Source organism: Antennarius striatus, chromosome 20 (assembly GCF_040054535.1).
Source record: "Antennarius striatus isolate MH-2024 chromosome 20, ASM4005453v1, whole genome shotgun sequence".
In the NCBI taxonomy this organism is placed as follows: domain Eukaryota; kingdom Metazoa; phylum Chordata; class Actinopteri; order Lophiiformes; family Antennariidae; genus Antennarius; species Antennarius striatus.
The window spans coordinates 3,546,428-3,570,288 of record NC_090795.1 but is presented as its reverse complement, the minus strand read 5'-3'; the positions used below and the strand labels follow the sequence as shown (position 1 = coordinate 3,570,288).

The following is a 23,861-nucleotide window of genomic DNA, read 5'->3' as shown; positions in this document are numbered from 1 at the left end:
AAAAAAAAAGAAGGTCCTAATAGCCATTCCGGCTTCAATGCTTCATTCTGATCAATTGTTCCGATTCAGGTCTTACACGCCTCTTTTACCCTGAGCCTCTGATTGTATTTTCCAAATGCCAAGAGCAGACGAATCGCAGACACAAAAGTCATTTAGCAACAATGAGGCCAAATGCTAAACAGGGAAAATGCGAAGCATGGCTACAGCTCCTTTTTTTTTTTTTTCCCCTGGATCAAATCCCCAAGCCTGAAAAAAAAAAAAATCTCCCAGGGTCCCTTTATGCAGGATATTGTGAAGCATTTTCTACCCCACTGCCCTCTGTAGAGATTGTCTAATTACACTGATCTTCAGAACAGAGATTCATGCCACATCTGAGCACTCCATCCCAGCACGAGGTAACACATTACACCTTGATAGTATTGTCAATTAAGGCCACAGACAGACTGGAGCGCTTGTCATTAATTTGGTTCTACTTTGACAGTATGAAATGAGAGAAACATCTCTAATGAACAGTAACACCTACGATATGTGCATTAAGAGTTTAAGGATGTGTCACACTAATGACGGCGTCTCCCCGTAACGACCTTGAGCTGCGTTTGAGGAACAAGAAAAGGGGTTTTAATGGCTTCGGAAGGTAACTTTACAAACTTTAAGACAGGAAGAGGATATGAGAAAAAAGAATCTGAGGCATTTCTGAGTCTTACCTGTCCCGGCATGGTGTGTTCACACAGGAGAGTCTCGTAGTCGATGGCGAACACCGGGGCGTTGTCGTTTATGTCCAGCACCGTGATCAGAGAGATGCCTTTTCCGATCTGGGTTGGGTCGTCTGGAAGAGAAGAGAAATGTTCCCGTAGGAGAGCACTGGCCAACTTTCCTTTAAGCATAATTTTTACCTCAACTTTGCATCGATGCAGTTTGGCCCAAATGATGAAATATTGATTTTAATCACATGTTTTAATTAATCACAGAGACGCAGAGAAAGTAGGTGCTGCTGCAGTGAAATATCTGGTGTTTGCTTCCAACAGCTGGCGTCCTTAACCCTAAAGTCGATTATGTTTCGTCGTAGGCTCGTAGCCGGGGTGTAGGGGGGGCACGTGGGCTGACGAGCCATCTTAAACAGTGGGGGGCTTCTTCACGCCGTGTGTCCCTCCTGACACACTCGGATGGCTAAATGACCGCAATCTTGAGAGCGAAGATGATGATTCGCCCTGGCATCGCCGCCACGCCGGTCAGCGGTGACGCTGCTGACATTCAGGAACGGCTGATTTGATGGTTGATAAGAAGGACGCGGGAAGCCTCGGGGGGGGGGGGGTCGTCGCTCTGGGCAAAACTTCGCTCAAGATGCGCAGCATCCTTCACCCGGAGCCCCACGAACTCCCCGGTTACAAAGGTGCTATTTACTATGAGCACTGTCATGAGGCAACGCGGGGAAGTGCATTCCGTCGCCAGTCCATGAACTCGGAGATGTTTTCGGCTGGAAAACAGCACCCGAGTGTCGCCGTGTGTCAGAAGCCAAGCACCTCATGCATGAAGGACTGTTGTGACATTTCATATGGCTTTTATTATTCGCCGCCTTCTCTTTGTTGCTATATCAGGCAAGTGCTCACACTCGGGGAATCAACCAAGAGACTGCGTGCCGTTAGATGTAAATAAAAACACATCTTTGAAGCACAAAAAGTGATAAAAGGTTTTTAAAAAAATAAAATAAAAAATACAAATACCCCTTTTCAAACGTTGTTCAGTCTGAAGACTTGCAAGCCTGACAGGCTGCTTGTCTTTTTTTAAGTTACGCCGATGCGACGCGGCTGTCTCGAGAGCTCGGCAGCGTCGCGCGTTGATGATTGTTGTCCTTCGCGTTCGCGCGACGGCGATGAAATGATGGAAAGGATCGGGAATAACAAAGGCGCTTGGCTGGCGTCCGTGGAGGCTGGGGGGGGGTGGATAAAAATGCAGGCGGCCACTTCTTCACAACGCATTAACATAGATCGCCCGTGGGTGAGATCGCCCACCCTTAGTCAGCATCTCGTCCCCGTGGCTCAGGGACACATGGGGGTCAAGATGACCGCCGTGTGGGTGAATTAACATTCCGTGACAGCAATCACTGTCGTATTCACAGAACAGAAGACTACAGGAGATTAGAAGAGGACATCAGGACAGATAGAATACAGGACTTCCTTTATCTAGCTGCAGTAATGGGTGGACAGTTATTGTTAAATTGGATTTATTTTGGTTTTCCTCTTCTTGACTACTTGTTTTAAAATGAACATTGTTGTAAAAAAAAAAAAAGGAGAGCAAACATTTATGCATTTGATGGCTACGTCCATAATCAGCTCCTGAAAAGGGTAACATGAAGACGTAAAAGTCATCACTGTCACCGAGACATGATTGATAGAGGACATGGAGATAATAGAATAGAATAGCCCCGATTTGCTGACAGTTTCTCGTGTTTACAAAGTGTAACTGTTAAGAATTAGGTTGAAATAAGATGTGAGATGCTAAAATTAGCCTATGGCATCCAGGAGAAGACTAGAGACAGGGGCTTTTTAAATTTACCCGTAACCCTTCAGATTGCCAGGCAGTATTTACTAGCTAATACAAGCAAACCTTAGTTTTTGAACGCTTTGGACATCGAACAAATCGGAATTCGACCAAAAAATTCGGGATTTTTTTAGTCTTAGAAGTCGAACAAATTTGGAAGTCGAACGAGAAAACAAGCGATTACTTATTTTAGTTTACTGTATTCAATAATTTTTCACTTAATTTGCGTTCCATTGCCTATGGTACGAGTTACAGTACCGTAAACTTCTGTCCAAAAGACGACGGTAACTCGTACTTTAGGCTAACCTGATTACGTCCATGTTTTTTTTTCTTTCTCTCTCGTGTTTGCTTCTTTCTTTTACATTTCTTTGATATGTTTTATTATTATACAATTTGACATATAAATGACATTATGAAATAACATTATGTTGAAAAAAAGGTAGTTTTCTAGCGTCTTGGAAGGGATTAAAATGTATTTGGAACAAATCGCTATTCGAACAGCCTTCCGGAATGAACTATGGTTGGAAACTGAGGTTTGCCTGTACACTCATTAGTAATTACTGCTTGGCCTTAGTAATAATCCTTATTAGCGCACCGGCTAGTGTGATAATTAGCCGCATTGGTTAATACCTTACCAAGTTGACATCGCTTCAATATATTAAGAAACACAAACCTTGAAATATGACGTGTAATAGTGGTAGTTTGTGTATGATCGGACAACTGGTAATCAGGAAAGCTGTTAATAAATGAACTTACGGCTCTCGATGGCAAAGATGGTGAGGTTATGGATGGAGTTGGCTTCTCGGTCCAGAGGCTTAGCTGTGCTGATGACTCCGCTGAGAGCATCAACGTTAAAAAAACGCTCCAAATCTGTATTTCTGTCAATAGAGTACCTGCAAAGAAAAAAAAAAAAAAAACCCCGCACATTACCCACAATATTTGTTTTAAAATTGCTTTTATATAGTGATATTGATTTGACATTTTACTGGTTTGATTGTAGTTTGCTTCCATCACACTGAGTAACAATCATGGGAGATATCCAACAGATACAGAAAGAACTCAATCACTGACAAATGGCGTTCACACCTTTTCTAGTGTGTGAATACAATTAACACAAGTCCAGACATTGCTTTGAATTCAGAAATGCAGCGGACAAACTTAAAGCGCGATGAAAATAAAGCTTAACTTTTGATAAAACTGAAGGCTGTCTACTTGTCCCCCCCAGCACACCACACGGATCAGACCCATTCAATATGCAGCAACACATAATTCTACAGAAAATTACATCTTCAATTAACCTACATCCAAAGGGTATTATTGCAATGTAATTTGACTCTTGTGGCTGCATTAGTTCCACAATAATTTTAATTTCAACTGATGTAGTGAAATATATTGCAGACACTGATAACAGTCACAAGGGCAAAAACAGGCAATTTACAGCTACAATGGACGAGTAATTTGATTTTATGATTAAGATTACTAACAATCCAAAACAGAGCAAGCATGAATACTGTACAATATTTATTCAATTAATGCATAAAAGGTGGGACTCCCCAAGGGTGGCACTCCACAGACGGGGTGGTGTCGGAGCTTGTTTTTTTTTGAGCCATAAATGCCACAACATAAGTGCTGAGCTTGACCCTCCTGCTGAAATGCACTTCTCTTGTTCAAGATGGCATTTTCCATTTTGCTAATGCTGCACTCCGTAGCACTCCTGCCATCTGGCACAGCCTTGTGAAAGTCACACAGGGACTTTGGAGGGTCCGCAGATTGTAGACAATGTGGAAAAGTTGAATGGATTACCCATTTAGTCTTTTAATAGATTAGGCTTTATTGGGATTCATTGTTCAGATTCTTTAAGAAGCAACTCTGGGGAGATTTTAAGACTTTTAAGTGAATTATGAATGATGGAAGGGAGCGTGTCGGGGAAAGACGGATCATTTTTTGGGGGTGACTACAAGATTTATTATCTGTATTTGCTTGAGTGTTAGTACCTGATGGGATTGCTGGAGGTGTCCGGGTCATGAGCGGAGACTCTTCCGATCGAGGTGCCAACTTTGGCGTCTTCTGAAACGACCATCTTGTTAAGTGGCACGGAAAAGACAGGCGGCTCGTTCACGTCTTCCACCGTCACCTTGACGGATGTCGTGTCGCTAAACGGGCCCAGACTCAAGAAGTTGGAGTCAATATTTCTGTTTGTGGCTTCGATTCGCAGAGAAAAGCTGCTCTTTGTTTCAAAGTCTAGAGGCTGGAGGAGACAGGCAGACAGGGAGAATACATCAACATATGTGAGAGATGTTCACTTTTATTGTCGACGTATGAAATGTGGGGTTTTGAGGTGTCAAAAGATGTTCAGTTTTTTTGTTGGATAGATTTTACTGCTAAACCGACAGCTATGGAGTCAGCGAGGGTAAAAGAGGAGCATGTGTAAGTAATCCTTAGTCATTTATACAACGCTGAGATATTGATCCTAATTAAACATGTTGATTCTAAAGCCCCCAATAGTTTAGCACAGAGTCAGACTTTGAGCCATTTGCCAATGCATTAAAGTTATTTAGTGCTGCTAAAGCAATACTATCGATCTAAAGGCAGACACGTTGTGGTTTTAAGGCAACTCCCCACTGCAACATATAATATTCTGGGAGCAGAACATTGATTCGATTCCTTCATTGTCAGTGAGTCTCTTCAATGTTGTAATTGTCTGAGTTTGGTGTCAAACAAATGGTTCAAATTGACCCGTTTCACAAGAATTGCTTATGTCCAACAGAGGCTCCCATCTGTACTACAAAAAGAGCTGCAGCAATGAAGTGTCACATCCACACGGCCCGAGGAGACCATTTCAAATCCTCTGAAGCCCTGAAATGTTGATGTATGAACCGTGAGCTCCAGTGCATCAAAAAAGTGAGGGAGCATTTGTGCCGAGGATTTTCCTGCAGAAGCGAATAAGTGGCTCGGTTTTATTTATTTACATAGGTGGATGTAAATTGGATTATTTATAGCGCCTTGGCTCCCATGGTAAGATAAAGTGTTTTTAGATGCTCGAGTGTCTATATACCCTCAATAACTTTGGTTTATTTGTGAAATTATGTTGTTTTGTTAGTTAGATCAATCAATGTGTTAATTTGTCATTGGTGGTAATCACTTATTGCAAAGACGGGGAGACACATTCAAAAGAATGAAAAGGAAAAAGGAGGACAAAATGACTATAGAGGCAAACAAATAGAATCGCACAGAACAACCGTTTTGACCACCTTTGGTCTCAGATAATATAAAAAGATGTCGACTCAAGACAGAAAATCTCAACATGGCAATCGCGCAAAAATTAATAAACACACTGTGCTACATATATCAGACATGGGAGAGTGCATTAACGCAGGTTGTTAATGGAAGTTATTGCACCAGAAACAACAGAACCCATTATCGATCTTCTTGTGTGCGCGGGGGGAAACGCTGCGGCGTCGCTCTGAAGGGAACAACACATTTTCGAATATCCGTGCTCTCACATGCTCATCCATCCCTACAAGGTACTGTAAATATTTAAAAATAAGCCAGAAAATTATTAATGCTTTACAGGCTAATCTCAGCTGACTTCCTGAAACAGCTGGATGCTGTAGTTCTTAGTTAGTCAGCTGGGAGTTAATAATACATTTTCTGCTGCAAATTAAAGCAGATCGGCGCTCTGACAAATATTTACAGCTGATGGTGTATAATCACCCTGCAATGTCTATGTTCAGTCATAGACTACACCACTACCATTCATACTTTGTAATAGATGGTGTATTTGCCATAGAATGGGCTACACATCAACCATGGATTATAAAAGGATGTATTCATAGTGGGTTTTGGACTATTTATGACTATTTATGCTTTACAAATTTAATTCAATAATTCAGTTTCAAAAAATGTTAACCTTGAGGTTCGAGACTTATTCATTCCTCAAGATGTTTTTGGCAAATTTCTCGTACAAAAGCAGTTCACAAGTTATAGATAGGAATGAAAAGATTGAATTTAATGGAGTTTGTAAGAATCTGTGGATTCTCAAATTCCACGGAGAAGCAATGGGCTGTATAGAGTTTACTCTAAGCTTTGTCCAGCTACACAAAATGAATAAATGTAAGCATCAAGTATGTCCACATGTATATATATCACTAAAATATTGTCTGACAGTATATGTCAAGTGGTTTTTTTTTTGTGGCCTAAACCTTTCCACAGGCCTCAAATCATGGTTAACAACCACCTCTATGTTCCTCCGGTGTGCAACACAAATTCAAAGCCGCCTTCAGTGAAATCAGCCTTATTTTCTCTGACTATGACACAAACACAACTTGCTTTGTGCCGTCTCAAATTACAAGTAGTTATAAACATAATTTCAAGGAGACAGGAATAATCGGTATACTCCAATGCCACGCTAGATGCTCCAAATAGTTCCAATTTTCTCCTCTGGAAAGCCACTGATGTGTTGAGAATAAATATGTTTTTTTTCAGTACCCTCAGAAGGATAATGATCCCATCTTGTGTATTCTCATCTGTCGTGATGTTGAACATGCCAGGCCCGTCGCTGTCCATGATCCTGTAGTCCATCTCGGCGTTGGAACCTATATCGGCATCGGCCGCTTTGATTTTGGCCACCACAGATTTCACGGGTAGAGATTCCAACACCGTATACTGATAGTTCTCTGGAGGAGGAAGAACAGAGGCAGATGCTGATAATGGATGTGCTTATTTCACCACCGACTCACCTTCAAGCAGTTCAGCTCCTGTTATATCTCTTCTGCTTTGATTCTACTGCATGGCTCCCTCAATAAATTCATGTTGCATAGCAGACAGGCAGCAGCGGTGACAAACAGAGAATAAATCACTTTTTCTTTCACTTTGTACTACAGATATGGCGACGGGGGAAGGCGATAGAAAAGTAAAAATATGCAATTAAAAAAAGAAAATGCTAATTTATTGCCGCATTTCTTGAAGTTCTTTTTACAGTCACGGGGGAAAGTATTTAGCAAAATAAAGAACTGCCTAAATCGTGCGCCAAACTAGAGAAAAAAAAAGTAGACTCAGGATTATATCCATTCTGTGCTCTTTATGGGATGAAATGTCCACTTGAAGATTCTATTACTCTGAACCTCTCTATTGTGTTCCTTGAGCTTTTGTGTGACCCTTTTGGATTTAAAGTACTCTTATAAGAATAAAGAACGGAATCATATTCATAATCATAATCTCCCCCAATAACCATGGCGGAGCTCATTACCAGACCTTTCTGTGTTCCTAACAGTGTCTCCCTCAGCCACTGTCTAAATGCTAATCTGCCTGACATTGTTTGCCGCCATGTAATCTTTATAATGGCTTTTTAATTTGCCATGGAATAGCAGCTCTTTAAAAGACCAAAGAATTGCTTTCCTCCCTCCGTTTTTTTTTTTTTTTTTTCCCTCCTCCCCACACCTCCTGCCGTAGCCTGTCCTCTCATGCATCTAACCTTGGCTCCCTCCCCCCTCGTTCCTTCCAAGGACTAACTCCAGCTCCCCGACTCCTTCAGCTCCGATACTCCTCATCGGTCTATCGATTGTGACCCATGACCCTGGCAGCGCGACAGCGGGAGCAAAAACCCGCAAACTCCTCCAAGTCTCTTTCTTCCCCAGTGTGACAGCACTGGGTTAAAACTGCATTGATGACTTGTTGTGCAAACTTGAACCTTTCTTTTCCCCCCGGGGGCCAGCAAATTGACTCTGCTTCATGGCAGTCCAATGTTGAGTGCACCAGCCAGACAGCGGTTGGGCTATCAGTGGTAAACCGATTGCCGAGCGCTTTCGGATTATCATGAGAAGCGCTGCATGCCTTTGAATCCTAAAGCTTGGCCCGGAACCCATTAGCAGCCCATGAAATAGGCTGACAACAAAAAAACGGAGGCTGATTGATCCTGGTATCCAAGGGAAAAATAGCAGCCCTCGGCTCTGATGAAGACTACAGCGGGAAGATGCACACCTTGCAACGATGGACGTTTTTTAGTAATTTGGTCATAAGAGTCTGGATGTTCACAAAAAATATAAATACAAATGTTAGGAAATCCAGTTAACATAACAGACAAGATCAGGATTTAATGAAAGTGTTTTCTTTGAACACAATTTTGATCAGCTGAGTCAAATATTGCAAGGAATAAAACAAGAACAAAGTTCTTACAGGTATGAGAGAAAGTAGGATATTTTTAAATAACTTCTTTTCTTACATTCTTACATGCACGAGCAGTCCACTTTTTTTTCATGCACCACTAGTACAAAGCATTCCGTAATTTGGTTCTCTGAGAGGTCTCCCGGCGATAATAGATCTATTCAACTTGAACAAAAAAAAAGCATGGAAGTGAAGCAAAGGGCTTGGATTTTATACTGATTGCTAAGTAGCTGCTGATCCTGCAGAGAAAAATCAAAAGTGAAAGGCTTACTGTGGGTGAACTGAGGTGGGTTGTCATTGACATCAGTTAGCGTTACAGTCACGGATGTGGTGCCAGACAGGCCTCCCATCTGGCCCACCATGTCTTTGGCCTGGATGACCAGAACATACTGGTCCCTGGTCTCCCGGTCCATGTTGGGAAGAGCTGTTCTGATGACTCCTGCAGAGGGACGATGATGTGGAAGCGACAGATTAACTCAAGCAACGAGTAATTAACACCACTTGACATGTTTCAAATGCGTTCATTTGCAGTAGATTTAAATGGGATGTTAATTACACTAAACACACAAGTGGATAACCTACAATTATGTCTTTATGAGGAAGTACGTCTGGTTTGGTCATGTTGCTACTGACGCCATCATCACCCAAAAGATCATCAGTTCATTTTTGCACATTTGAGCACAGCAATTGGTGCAGGGGTCATCCTAGGGGTCATCCATTTGTGGTGACCGCCATTCTATGAAAGCACATGCTAGATTGTAGCATGATATCAAAAACTGCTAACTCTAGAAGCTAATTTTGCAAATCTGCTCAGGAAGCGCTCTCATAGTTGATCTTTATAGCCTTGTTCATATAATGCACTTTGTTCGGGAGTGATGGTGACGTAAATGCATGTTTGCAAGGGTTGTGAAATTGATGAATAGGTCAAATGTTGTCTTGACCCCCGAGCATAGACGCTACTCCAAGCGCAATTTGTCAGTTCATGTCCATTGAAAAATATTGCATTGCTATCATACGGTGATAAACCTTGAAACATTTGCTGGACAATATGCCTCATTTTCATCTTTGTGATGCCAACATACACAAACATAACGATACAAGTCGACCACAAGGGAATAAGAGACCAGGACCGGTTTGACTCCATGCTTTCTTCTCTTTGTTTGTACAACACACATTTTTTCCCCTTGGGTCATGGAATTCTTAGGAGTTGGGATACTAGCAAATCTGCAACAACAACATTAAGTTTAACATATGGTTATTTTGTGATTATTATTCAATATGGATTCATTTGGTCCTCTCCGCCTGTCCCTCCTCCGGTTTCACAACCACAGACCCATCTGGTAATAACCCAACCGTTCAAATCCAAACACGATCATGAGTGGGAGGAAGGACTGCTGTTGACTTTTCCCTGCAAATAAGAGGAAGTTGTGTTTAGCTTCATCCACCGTTTATCCATTTAGCAAACAACTTTAAATTTGTATCCATTACTTTTAAAACCAATATTTGTCATTCTTTACTTTTTTTGTTATGGTTTCTTATTCATTCTAATTTGTCAGTAATATTTATTTTATGTATTTGTTTAACTCTGTGTCTAAGAGAGATGATTTAAACATGTTCTGTCAGTTTTTTGCTCAATTCCTTTCGTTTTTGGAATTTTATTTTGAAAGAAGAATTCAGAAATGTTCTAATTTCTTTTAAGCAGTTAGAAACCATGAGTTGAGAATCTCTGTTTTGGTATTTCATACCAAAAAAAAAGAAAGATGAAAAGCCTTCAACAGAAACCACGCAAGAGGTTCATGAAAGACAAATTCACTCTTCTAGCCATGGAAATAATTCAACTTCCAGTTTGTCAGGTGCAACAATCAAGTCCTGGAGGAATCTATTAATGTCAGAATGGATGGTCTAAAAAATTTAATTCCATGAGTAAGTAATTAAAAGAGTGTAAAGGGTTTTTTTAACCCTCAAATCTGCTGTAGCTCTGAACGGATCAGCAGGCTGACATATGATGAAGTTGAAGAAGTTAAATTTAAGGCATTAGAAAAGTGTGACCATGCAAAAGAACATTTTACCCCGGAGCTGAGGCATTATCTGTCTGTCCCCCTGTCATAATTGATTTGTATCAGCAAACGATCAGAAGCTGGCATCAAAAGACTTCCCGCAGCTGTCTGTTGGCACCTGAGCATAAACGCCGCTCTAAACAGCTGGCGTGTTGCACAAGCAGGAAATGGCATAAGGCTTGAAGAGAAATATTATCATTAATGACGTCTTTCTAATCACAACTTCATCTCGCCATGATAATTCCAGGAAAATTAACACGTTTGCATCTAAATGCATGGGAAATCGTGCTATCGTTCAAAAGCAATCAAACTTAATGAGTTACATACAATGCGTTTCATTCATTTAATGACGTTTATTAAACATTCCTATAGAATACGAGAGATTACTCATTAGGAATGGCACGAAGACGCGGCGTACAATTCCTGCATAAATGAATCATTTTATCACAATCGTGGTGAGATGAAGCAGATCAAAGAGCATCTTTTTCTTAGAGTTGGCACCTGAAGAATTTCTCATAATCTTTTAAATTATAGAGAAATTCAACATATAATTGAGGTCAACTCTCATGAGGAATAAAAAAAACAAAACACTTGTGTGCTGATTACAAGATTACGAGAGAATTCTCAACCAGCTGCCCCTCGACAAGGATCTTGTTGGTTTTAAGTTCAGAACGAAGACTTCATGGACTTTTTAGCAAGAGTAAAAGAAGGTTTTCTTTCTAGATGTAAAACTGAAAACAGAGCTAGACGCTTGCCAATAAATACCTCGGTGCAATCATTTAAATTATTTCAATGTATGCATCCGTGTGTTTTTAGTACCTTATAGTCACTCAGGCTTGTGTTGGCCTACATAGATTTGAATTATTGTGTCCAAAACTATGTATGTAATGTCACTTAATGTCATACTGAGAATGTCCAGCAATGCATTGGTCTAATTTGCTTGTGCATGATTTGGATCGCTGTAGGCTACATCCATTATTGTAGTCTAAATGTGTTTGGGTTTTTTTTTTTTTTTTACATTTTTCCCTTCATATCTTTGACTAATCTACACCAGTAAATGCTTAGATTCTGAAATTGGATGCTACAAAAGAAAAACAGTATTGTGTTTTCAAGGAAGCTCCATTTCCTGAATGAATTATCTCCATGAAGGAAGTTGTGTGTTCGCATCTAAACGTTTGTTGGTGTATGTAAAAAACACATTTCCGGAAAATTTAAAAAAAAAAAAAAATTGGCAAAAGACTTGAATTTGTGTTTAAATTTCCCTGAATACACAAAACTGCTTTATGGAGGGGGCAGAACCTGATCCAATGCTTACGTATGGTGTTTAGAACAATGCATCTACAGTGTATTAATAGTAACCGAAGTAATGAGGTTGTGAGTGTCCGCCTGTAGCCTGGAAAATATAATTAGATAGGTAAGATCTATTGTGTGTTTTTGATGCAGATCCAGATTTTGTTAATCGAAGTGTAGGATGGGTCTATCTTGGCACAGATTTGCACACTATGGAAGGATATCTCTAACATATGTTAATTATTATCACGCTAATGGCCCGCTACCTCCATCCCTGTTCTGCTCCAACTGACTTCCTGCCGTGATTCTTCTTTTCTTTTCATCTAAAGTCTTCGCCGTCCAAAAAAACCCAAAAAAAACCCATCCCGACCCCCGTCACCGTCTGCCTAATCAGGCCCTCGTTTTTTGTTTTTTTTGCTTCGCCCCGAGCGAGGCTTTCCTCGCGAGTCGCTTCACGAGAGCAGCTCGAGCGACGGCGTGTGCACACTGACACGCTCACGTGGCGTTTGTAATTAAACTCGATCGGTGGGGGGGGGGGGGGGGGGGGCAAAAAGAAACGAAGGACAAACAACTCCAGAAAGGCGGGTCGACAAAAAAGAAAATGAAAGAAGCCTTCTGACCGTGATTGTACTTGAAAATAAACAATTCCATTAAGTGCTTAATTTTCTCTCCCTCTGCCATCCTTTATTAATGTCATCACAGTCCCTCCAGCTAAAAACTGTTATTGGCTGCTCAGACTAAATGGCCCAGTTAGCTAAATTATCCCAACTTGTCCACCTCTTTCCTCAAAAAAAAAAAAAAAAAAATAAAGTCCCTGCCGGTGGGCTTTACAGTGAGATGAGGGGTGGTCAATAAAGCAATAATCTTCTGCAAAACATGCCATGTCTGTTCTGCATCAAAACAGTGGGTCACTGTCATAGGAAAACAGTCTAGATTGACCTCGACGACGGAGTCACAACTTTTTTTTCCACAGATAACGCTTTAATGTCGAGATTTCAGACTTCATGGATATCTCCCCATCTCTTCTGTTGTCTCCTTTTCATCTGTGCTCCATCTCACCCATTCATCACTGTTATACTTCTTTCACTGTTTGTAACTTTCGCAGCCAATTAGAGAGCACCAAACCACCGCTCCCGGTGTCCGCCTGCCGTGACACCTGCAAACCCTGTTTACTGAGTTGTTTTCAGAAAGAAAAGAAAAAAAAAAGGTTACTTCAAGTCTTCTCCCATAATGCTCAGCGGACACAAACAAAAAGCCGAAAGCTTTTCTCTTCTCTACTTCATACGACCGTCGCCATAGGGACAAAGCTCGCTTCGCGTCTCGCACCTGAAAGAGACATCTTTTAAAAAAAAAAAAAAAAAAAAAAAGCTGAGGAGGTGGAAGCCGGATAATGGGACGGACGGCTCGAGAAAAAGATGTTGGATGGTGAAAGGGCCTCACACTCAATTGATATACTTGTTTAATATCAGCTTGGTGTGTTGGACCCAGAGAGATATTGGTTGTGGTTAATGATGCCATGAATCCTGATTCCACCCCGGCAGGAAATAAAGAAAAAGAAAAAAAAAAACCCAACCGGCGACGTGTTTCTCCTCCCGCCCGGGCCGGGAGCACGCACACTTCTCACCGAGCGACATCGCTAATCCACCCGGCGATGTTGCAAGGCTGTTGTTTGTCTGCTCGGTGCCAGCGCCACCCCCCCGCCCCACCACCACCACCACCACCACCCTCCTCATCTCCTCTTCGCTCTCTATCTCTGTTACCCCGTGTAGCGCCAGTGTCATTCCTGGGGAGAGGGAGATGATTAAAATCCTCCTGTCGCTATCGTGGCACGGCCCTCGCATTGTGCTGCGACTCTTCGCCTCCGGTGCGAGCCAGACGTGTTCTCGCCCCGTGCATTTATCTAGCTGTCTCCACACCACTGGCGGCAGACGGAGTGGTGGTGGGGCCGCGCTCCCCCTGCTAGAACCCCTGCTAGATACTTGACATTTGTCTTGGGTGTGGGAAATAAGAACTTTGGAGGAAAACCCTCTGGCCTTTGCATGCAAGCTACGAGAGGTGATGAAGGTGATGAACACTTAAACATGAAGGGAGCGCTGTGTGATTCTCTCCGAAGCCTCAGGCTGCCCACTTACAAGGAATGGATCCCATAATACAAAAAACAGGCCATACAAACAGGGAATAAAAACCTCCAGCTCGGGGTCGTTTATTACCGAGTGACACTGAGGCATCACGCTCCAATCACGGGGTCACCGTGGCTACCCAGGGATCCACCGAGCGTGAAAAGGCTCCATTATGAAGCGTTATAGAAGTACGTGTTGTGATTACATCAAACATCCTGACGCAGCTCCGTATCTATTCATTTGCAAAGGATAACATTGAAAGGAAGCGTGTTTCCTCTGCCCCACAAGTCCAGGTGCACGAGTTGTTTGTGATTGGAATTGAAAAATTGCATCTCTTCCCCCCCCCACACCCCCACACCCTCAACATTACAGGAGGCAGCCAGATTTATAGCCAGCCTTCAGCTATAATGTTCTCGATTTAGTGCACAGATCTGGTGCAGGCGAAGCGACAAAAGATGTGGAGGGAAAGAAAAGCACACAAGACTCCAGGAAAGGCCGATTCTCACATCTCCATCGCTATACGATCCGTCTCCTGCCCCAAACTCGACGTTTTCGGCACGATGAGCCGGCGGGATTACGCCGAGACCTGGATTTCCCCCCTTTAATCGAGTGCATTCGGTTTAATTAGATTCTCAGGCTGAGAAAAAGACAAAAAAGCTCAGTCTGTCCGGCCCCTTCTCACATCTCAGTACCTGTCAGATTCAGACGTCACAGCGCTTTGAGAGGCGAGCTAAAACACCCCCTTTAGAATGTAATTAATCCTCTCATTCAGGCACCTGGTGTTTCTCTACTAACGAAATTCTGCTCTTGCAGCTCCTGCACATTGAGCTCGGTGAGCATGCACACATGCTTAGCGGTGCTAATGCGTGCGCTAATTGTCTTTAGAGGACTCGCCGCGTCGCCAAGGTGTGCGGAGCTTGGAGGCAGCTGTTCAAAATCTCCTTGAGCTCGCCATCAATTAAGAATGCGAAGGGGGGGGGGGGCTTAACGGCATTACCATTCCAAGCGTCACCTTCAAAACTAAACTACAAGCTATCAATCAATATATATTACAAAACACTGTATTAACAGAGCACCTTTAGGCGCGGCAGCTTATGGTTTCTCCCCCCCCCCCAACATTACGCGTTGTATGGAAGTTATTTAAGCTATTCAGGATTAAGTACTTTTTTTTTTCTCTCCCCCCCACCCCCCAAGGGCACCTTGTAGATTCAATTTAGGATTAAGAACCGGAGTAAAGAGACTTGTTAGACGAAAAAGGAGCCAAGATGCTACCCACCTAACACCGGGTTGCACACGCCCACCCCCCACCCCCCCACGACTATTAGCCCTCCGCCACTTAATCGCTGTTGCAGCATGGCGGTGCAGAGCTTAGAGTGTATTTCAGCCCGAGCACTTTGTCAAAGTCACCCTCCGCGATGGCCCAGGCGTGGGCTTCAAATGGGACTAATTAGTAACTTGCAAAGAGAGAAGCACAACTGTCACCCCCAAACACACCCCCCAACCACCACACACCCCTAGAGTGTTTCCGTAAGATGCATTGAATTGACAGTATGCTAAAAATAAAATGGCTGCAGCTGATGAAGGGGGGTGGACATGATGTTTAACACCTGGGACACCTCCCTTGGAAAAGAGGTCTTCAGCTGCAGCCTCACCCCTGGTAACGCGTGGTGCTAATGTTAGCTCATGCTAACTCATCTGACACGAAATGAGTTTTTGCCCATATTTTATTAAAATAAACCTACAAAACCTTTGTTAATAGTGACGAAGTGCCTCATGTGGATGATTTAGGCTCATTCGGAAAAGCCAGGAGGTCCTTTATCTCACAAAAATGAACCCAATCATTAATAATCATCCAAATGAAATGCAGAAAAAGTGGCCGGTCAGGTAAAAAAAAAAAAAAAAAAAAAGGATGTGGGCAGAAATCAGGCAAATTACTTGATTTTTAACAAAGTGCTTGAGGTGATTCAGGAAAAGGTCACAAAAACTTTCTATTATAACATTTACAAACAAGAAAAGTGCTTTAAAAATACGGAATATTTGTGCTACAACGCTGTGCATCAGTGTATTTTGTTGATGGTGTGAAAGAATCACATCACAGATAAATGTGTTCTCTCCCTGTTATATATAATTATAGAAGGAAAACTAACTTCATGTTACATTTATTGTGTGTAGCTCTATTAAAACCTCAAAACCTCTGGCTGTAGAAAAGTCAGCTGTGGTAAAATGTTCTGCATATGATATTAAAATTATTAAACAAAGAAGTCTTTTAAAAAAAAAAGATCACAAAGTAGTGCTTCTGAGTTAAAATGCAGAAGCGGATGTTGGATTTTGAGACAAAAACAGACCCAACCTAAAGAAGCAGAAGGTCTATAGGAGAGCATTTTGTTTGGTGACTGACATTTTTATTCCACACATCCATAAACGTCACCAAAAAAAACCTGAAATCTGAAAGAAATAAAATATATATAAGACTATGTGATGGTAGCCTGTCTTCTGAAGAGTTCTGCTTCGGAATGCTGGATGATTCCTGTGTGTGTTTATGGAATGGCATGTAGTGTGAATGAACTCTGGCTGGTGACATAGTCTGCTATATGAGAACACACACCATTTACAGTACGCAATGATAACCCATTAAAGCTTTTTGAAATACCAACCTTGGCATTTAAAAATTTCCACTTAGCTTAATGAAAAGCATGTCATCAGCAAAGGCTGTGAAAGAATGAGCTCCAGTCATCGAGCTGAATGGGTCTGAAGAAAAAAAAAAAGAACATGACATGGGAGTAATGGGGACTTTATGGGGCAGACATGCTGTTTGAACATCACTTAAGTAAATGTCTGCTCTTGCTCTAATTGGCATCGGTGTCGTGAAGCCTCACTTGAGACTCATCGATGGGTTCGGGCGCGCTCGCAAACTTTGATAGAGATCGTCGAACATCCAGGACGGGAGTGGGGGTGGGGGTGGGGGGTTGTGAGCGAACAAAAAATGTCGCCCGTCCCCCGGTTTGGAATTTTCTGCTTGACACAAAAATCAATGAGGCCCTCCTTCTTCTTTTTACTTTTTCATGATCAGACTTTTAATTGCCCCAGAAATAAAGAGAAATCGGGGCACGTTATCTGAGCAGTGACAGAAGAGGCAGCACTTAAAAAATATTTTTTTAAAAACTGCAAACAGAATAATAAATACAAATGTTGGTAAGTGGGGTGTTAAAAGCTAATGACACCGTGAGAGCTTTTTTTTTTTTTTAAAAAAGAACCAGCTGAGCATTTTCCTCTAGCATAAATTCTTATTTCCCAAAGGTAGTTTTTCTTGAAAGGTAACTAAATTAAGATGAAGGCGAAGGTAAGCGAGGGAACGCGTCCTAATATTTCTCTCAATTACAGTCGTGTCTCCTACTTTTTCAAGGAAAAGTGGGGTGGAAAAAAAAAAAAAAAAACCCACTAAAGAGAAATCTATCATAAACTTCTGCAAATCTAGAGAGACTTTGTAAGGAGCAACGATGCGGCGGCGTAAAGCCTGCAAGGATTTCCCCTTTTGACACGGAAGTTTCACACGAGGTTGTTATTAAGGTTAGCCCTGTCAAACAAGAGAACGGGTCTCCATGCTTCCCTGCATCGGCTCCCTCACGGAGTCGAATACGCCTTGCTGGCGTTCATGCTATTCATTTCTGACACTCATATTGCACCTCAACCAAGAGATCCAATCACTTTCTGCGTGGATGGAAAGAGAGCCGAGTATAATCAGTCGCGGCGAGGCGGTGATGGGCAGCAGGAGGCCGCGGCATTGGCTGAGCATTGGCTGTGTGTGTGTGTGTGTGTGTGTGTGTGTGTGTGTGTGTGTGTGTGTGTGTGTGCAAGTGTGTGTGTGTGTGTTTCTTTTTTGACAGGTTAATAAACCAGCTTTTGCCCTATTGAAAAAGTAGCCGTCTGTGAGCGGAGCAGCTTTTCCGCACTTTTTTTTTTTTTTTTTCCCCCGAAAAGTTTTTCTCTCCACTCATTTTTCATTTTCTGCGCTAATTCAAAGTAGGAGTTGAGCAAAAAAAAAAAAAAAAAAGGATTCAAACCATCACCCCAGCTAATGACAGATGAAGTTAGCATCTAGCTGGTGAATAAAAATGTAGCCTCAAACGCTGATAAAAGAAGAGATTTCCCTCAGGAGTGACTGAAGACCAGTAGAGTTATGTTATGTCGGAAACATCAAATGGAGCTTTGACAAAGACATTGGTTTCAGCTCATTAAAGAATAAAGATGCAGAAGTTTGAATTACACATATATTTACACAGTTTGTGTGTTTCAAACTGTATATCTGGACTTTAGCTGGGCTGTTTTAGGCAAAATTGTCTATTATTTTTAGCTTACAAGACGACTACTACTAAAAAAAAAAACCCACGTTTTTCTACATCCACAAATTTGTTGTGTCATAAACAGGAAGAACCAAACTCAAATTAAGGAGACTTCAGTGTTTTAATGCATTAATTAACCGGAGAAGTCTTAATTTCCAAGAAAATCATAGATTTGGATCCTTGGAGGAATCCCAGCGGAGTTTTGAGAGGAATCCATGAGGAATTTATTCATTTAGCGTGTGTAAAACATGGGAAGTGTTCGCCCCAAAAACATGCAAACATGGAAATGATCCTTAATGAAAGCATCAGATGGAGCATTCATTAGTGAAGGGGTGCTCTAGAAAGCAAAAAAAACCCCAAACCCAACAACATAGTGATGTTGGTAAAAACCCAAGCTTGTGCAAGGATGAAGCCTAATATTACGAGACAGCTCGTATTTCTCTGCTTTCTCGCAAGAGTACCTCACATGAGGTGGCGTAGGCTCGGCAGGGCAGTGGCTAATGAAGCAGCGATGAGATGCAGCGAGGACGGGTGCTGCACAACAAATCAACAACCTGCCACGGATCTCATCCGGCGCTTCGCTTTAGCCCCCCCCTTTTCTCCGGCTTAACTGTTTTCTAATTTGATTACTGTTTTATTGCACCGGGCAACAATGCTGCCAGATGCGTCCTTTAAAACTCAGTGCTTTGACAAAATAAAAGTGTCATTGGTGTTTTTATCATCGGCCATCCGGGCGCCGAAGTTTGGGGCGTTTTGCAGCGCAAGTAATGGGAAAACGCTGCAACTTTAGCAATAACCAATCTGTAGCACCAGTAGCTTAATGTAAGCTAATGGTAGCAAGCTTTGTGTACACTACAGTTGGGTTTACAATCCTTTTTTTTTTTTTTTTAGTGACAGATGGATTTTTCAGTAACTTTATCACAAGGGTAAAACAAAAAGTAAACATTTTACTCAAACTACATTTTTGAAATGTAATACAACTTTTTTTTTTTTTTTTTTAAGCAAAAATATGACTTTTATGTGTAGAATGTTCTGTTTCTGGATCCACATTTTATTGGAGTTTAATCAGAAAATATAATCATTGATGGGTCTGTACTAGTTTCTAATGTTCTTCTTTTGTCATGGAGATAAAGAAAGATAGATTTCTGATTGATTACAGTATTTTCCGCACCATAAGGCACACTGGATCATAAGGCACACCTTCAATGAATGACCCATTTAAAAATAATAATAATAACAACTCACATATAAGGTGCAGTGGATTGAAGTTACAGCTGAGAATTGAGAACTCTTTTGAGAACTCAATGAATGGCCTATTTTAAAGCTGTTTTCATATATAAGGCGCACTGTCAGTTTTGGAGAACATTAAAGGCTTTTAGGTGTGCCTTATAGTGCAGAAAATACTGTAACAGTTCCCATTTTTCTCCAAATATGTAGGCATGTACTGTAAATAAAAACATAAATACAGATATCTGCTATTTAAAAGAAACAAAATGCTCCAACTTTGTTGCACAACTGCATCGGTTGCGTTAATGGCAGACATTCCCATTCGCCATAGCGATTTTGAACCCACAGCGGTGATATCTGTGGATTAAATCCCTTTAGTCTAACATATGTTGCACCAACCTGTCTTGGGCTCCACTGAGAAGTAGGGCTGTCCGTGGATGATGCTGTAAACCACCCTGGCGCTGTTCCCATATGTCGGGTCATCTGCATCAGTGGCTGCCACTTGCACTACCATTGTTCCTGTGGGCAGACAGCCCTTCATTAGTTTCCAAGACAACATCCAGAAACCATGTCAAGACTGAGCTAAATGTGGAAATAGTCATCACATCAACAGGCTGTGTGACCAACTCCGCTTGAAGGGGGGAAAATGGGAGGAAACAATAATAAAAAAAATGCAACTTCTGAAGCGATAAATAATCTCATTAGTCATTAGTCATCACACTGTCTTGCTCTTGTTGGAGCTGGTGTTTACTTAAGTTTTCTATTATGTTGTGCTTTTTTACACAACACGCCTGAGTTAAAGGCAATTTGCCACTGATCCCTCCGGCAGCACCAAAAAATCTGACATGTGTTGGGTGCAGGCTCTCGGCTTCAGACGTAGAAAAGCAAATAACACCTTCCATAGTTGGAGGCGATGCCACACGGGATAAAAGTGGAGTTCCTAGCCTTTAGACATAGTTGTTTTGCCATCGTTTCATTTTCATCCTGCGGATCCCCAAGAGCGTATTTTCCAAGAACTTCAATCTGTTTGTACTAATTTAACAGCCAAATGGGCTCAGCTACCAGTCTGCGGCGTTTAAAGTTGTACAAACAACCCCCCCCCCAAAAAAAGGAAAAGACAAAGCCAGGAATTATTATGCATCTTGTGTCACACTTGTGTCAAAAAAAAAAAGCGAAGTTGTTTAGGTTTATTTGAAGATTCAAAGACTTTGAATTCGTCCTCCAGCGATGACACGAGAGGACAGAGCCGCGTTGTGTCGCACTAATTATGCCTCACTTTGACTTCTCACACGAAAAAAAAGCTGTACGGCAGACTTTTTTTTATTGTAGTTGGAAAATTGTTCCCTTGGATTTTTTCTGACTTTTTTTTAAATTACTGTTCTGTTTTATTTCTAAGTAGAAATAATTAATATGCACAGATGGCAACAAATCCAGCTTCTGATTAAGAGGCCACAAACTTTTTATTTGTGGAGAGCTGAAAATGTTACTATGACAACTAAATTTTACTGCACATACATCCGGTGTGCCGTTTGTTTATAATGCTGGGAAAACTTGAAGCGCTTTCGCACAAAGACTGATCTATTGTTCCATGAACGACTTCCACTTCTGTTCTGATTACATTTAACCCAAAGAACACAATTATTCTATTCATAAAGCCCTAGAATGCATTCAGTGTGACCTATATACAGCATGTATAACTCAAATACAACAAACAAACCCTTATTTATCCATGAAAACACACCATAGAAAAACTTCTTTCAATTTCTGCACTCATTTAAAATGAAGGACTCAAACTAAATTAAGGGCTTTCTTCATTTTCTTTCATTTATCATATGAAATATTTGATCAACTCCGTTAATTATCATTCTGAGGCATTATTACGATGTGTAAAATGATCATAAAAGACAAAAACTAATCCAGACACCGGATTATCGCTTTGACATTTTATTATGAAAATCTCTCATTTAATAAATCAAGTAGATTTCATAGCAGATTTTCGCCTTAATTTACATGTAAATTTAGTGTTAATGCTTAGATGACTTTAATATTACATCTCTCTGCTGCACATAAAATTTGCATAGAAACTCCCCCTCATTCCACTGACCAAAAGCCAAATTTCTCTCTACACTTTGCGACTTCACCTCATCGCGGACTTTTAGTAGGTAGTCATGTGATATCGTACGAGCATTCTACTGGCTGATGGCTGACGACGATACGCTCCTTGAATCTCGGACTTACATTAGAAACAAAAGTGCTTTAAACAGTCAATAAGAGAGTGGGAAAAGGTAATACAGATAGAAGGTGGTTTAGTATCAGTATGGGGAGGGTTCATTAAATATATTTCCAATACAGAGAAAATTAAAGTCAAAATGAATCAAAAAGCTTACAGGAAAATTTAGCTGTAAAGGCTAATGGAGCTAAAAACCTGAGTTAAATTTTATGTTTGTCAACCGGAATGCTAAGCAGCTAACGCACAGGCTAACAGACAACCAGTGATGGTAGATCTGACTGAAAGCAAAGTAATCTGATTACCCTTTATGATGCATCTTAGATTACCGAGCCTGTAATTTGAAAGACGTAAAACCTGATTTTGTTTGACTGCCCAGCAGTGGCCCCCCTCGATTCCCAAAAGTTCCTCCCAGTTTGCAAGAAGGAAATTTGTCTCCACACTCAGCTGGGAACCCTGCTGACAACGGCTGTTGCTTCGTGCCGCGCTGCATTGTCCTCTTCCCACTCTTCCTCCGAGGCACAAACAAAGACACGTCTCTTTTCACCGGCTGAACGCCGCTGACGTGACTTCAGCTGACAGCCGCGGCTCGTGGAAAGGTAATGTGCAAAAAGCTTTTTTCCCGAGGACTTCAACAGAGAAAACATAATCAGCGGCAATCATTGCAAATCAATTTCAATAGATCATTTATTATGTTATAAATGAGTCTTGCTGCTCCCACTGGGTCGGCTTATTGTTTACAGGCGAAGTAATCTTTGTCAAAGAATTGATATCCACCCGGGAGGAAAAGGCATTTAATTGAAAAATTGCGGGGAAAAAATTACAATCCTGTTTTTGCAGGTTATGTCTGAACGTGGAAATCAACTATACAACTATCATCAATAAAAAAAAACACACCTTTTTAGTGTCTTTTTCTTATATAAGTGGCTCGATGACGCAGTCTGGTCCATGCATGGCTGCGTCAGACAGGAAGTGCTGTCTTACAGTATTTTACTTTGAAGAAAACGCTCTATAAAAATCTCAGTTTTTAACGCGAGATGTGTTTTACAGGCTTTTACAGAATTAAACGATCACAGAAATTGAAGATTAGATTCCTTCCTCCATCCTGGCCATAAAGCAGAATTAACAGGCTCTGGCCCTGGATGTGTACAATATTAACAATATATAATAGAATAGAAGGGGAAAAAAAAAAAAAAAGCTGGAGAAGTTATCACCATCCCGTCGCAGAAGGACACCTAGATTATATCATCACCTCTTAGTCATGACAGGTTATATTACAGGTAGTTTAAGACACCAAGGTCAGCTATATGAAAGAGAACTCAGCCCATGTCTAAATCTCTATTACAGGTTGATAGTTAAAATCGCTTCTCTCAGCGCTCGCCAGATGAGGCTGTAAATAAACTTTCAATATGGACTCTGGTGGAGCAAAGCTATTAAAGGTTTTTTTATTTATTTATTTTTTTTTGAGGTTCTTCCTTGGGTTTGTCCGACAAATCCTCCTCGAACAATATTATACGAATATGAGGTAAAATAGATTCTTTCTGCTCCTCCGGGCTTCCATTTCCCTCCCTTTAAATATTGTCCATCCTCATTGATGTGATGAATCCGATCTTTGCAGGGTTTTATTTATTTATTTATTTATTTATTTATTCCCAGCAGCCTTGCAACAAAACAGGTTTCCTAATCATTTTTTGCATCTTGGGTGAACAACTGTCATCTGCCAGTAATGAAAATAAATGTGGCGTGCTTAATCTGAATGGGAGACAGGTATTCTCCGCCCGCTTGCATACACAATTGCGTCCAAACTGTCAAGAGCAATATGCGTTTCCCGACGCACATTCACAATGCAAATTCATCAGATGTTTGTTTTAGAGAAAGGCCACCAAAAAAATGTGACTTT

General features: G+C 41.3%; 1 protein-coding gene across 1 annotated transcript in view; it reads right to left on the bottom strand.

Moving 5' to 3' along the window:
• Positions 1-23,861, bottom strand: part of LOC137614175 (cadherin-7-like) — a 78,430-nt gene that overhangs the window by 21,956 nt on the left and 32,613 nt on the right. The window contains exons 3-8 of the mRNA XM_068343801.1: positions 20,134-20,253; positions 8,972-9,139; positions 7,027-7,214; positions 4,533-4,786; positions 3,295-3,431; positions 705-826 (exon numbers count right to left, since the gene is read on the bottom strand). Coding sequence (XP_068199902.1) covers positions 705-826; positions 3,295-3,431; positions 4,533-4,786; positions 7,027-7,214; positions 8,972-9,139; positions 20,134-20,253 — 989 coding nt within the window. The remainder of the gene's footprint in view (positions 1-704; positions 827-3,294; positions 3,432-4,532; positions 4,787-7,026; positions 7,215-8,971; positions 9,140-20,133; positions 20,254-23,861) is intronic.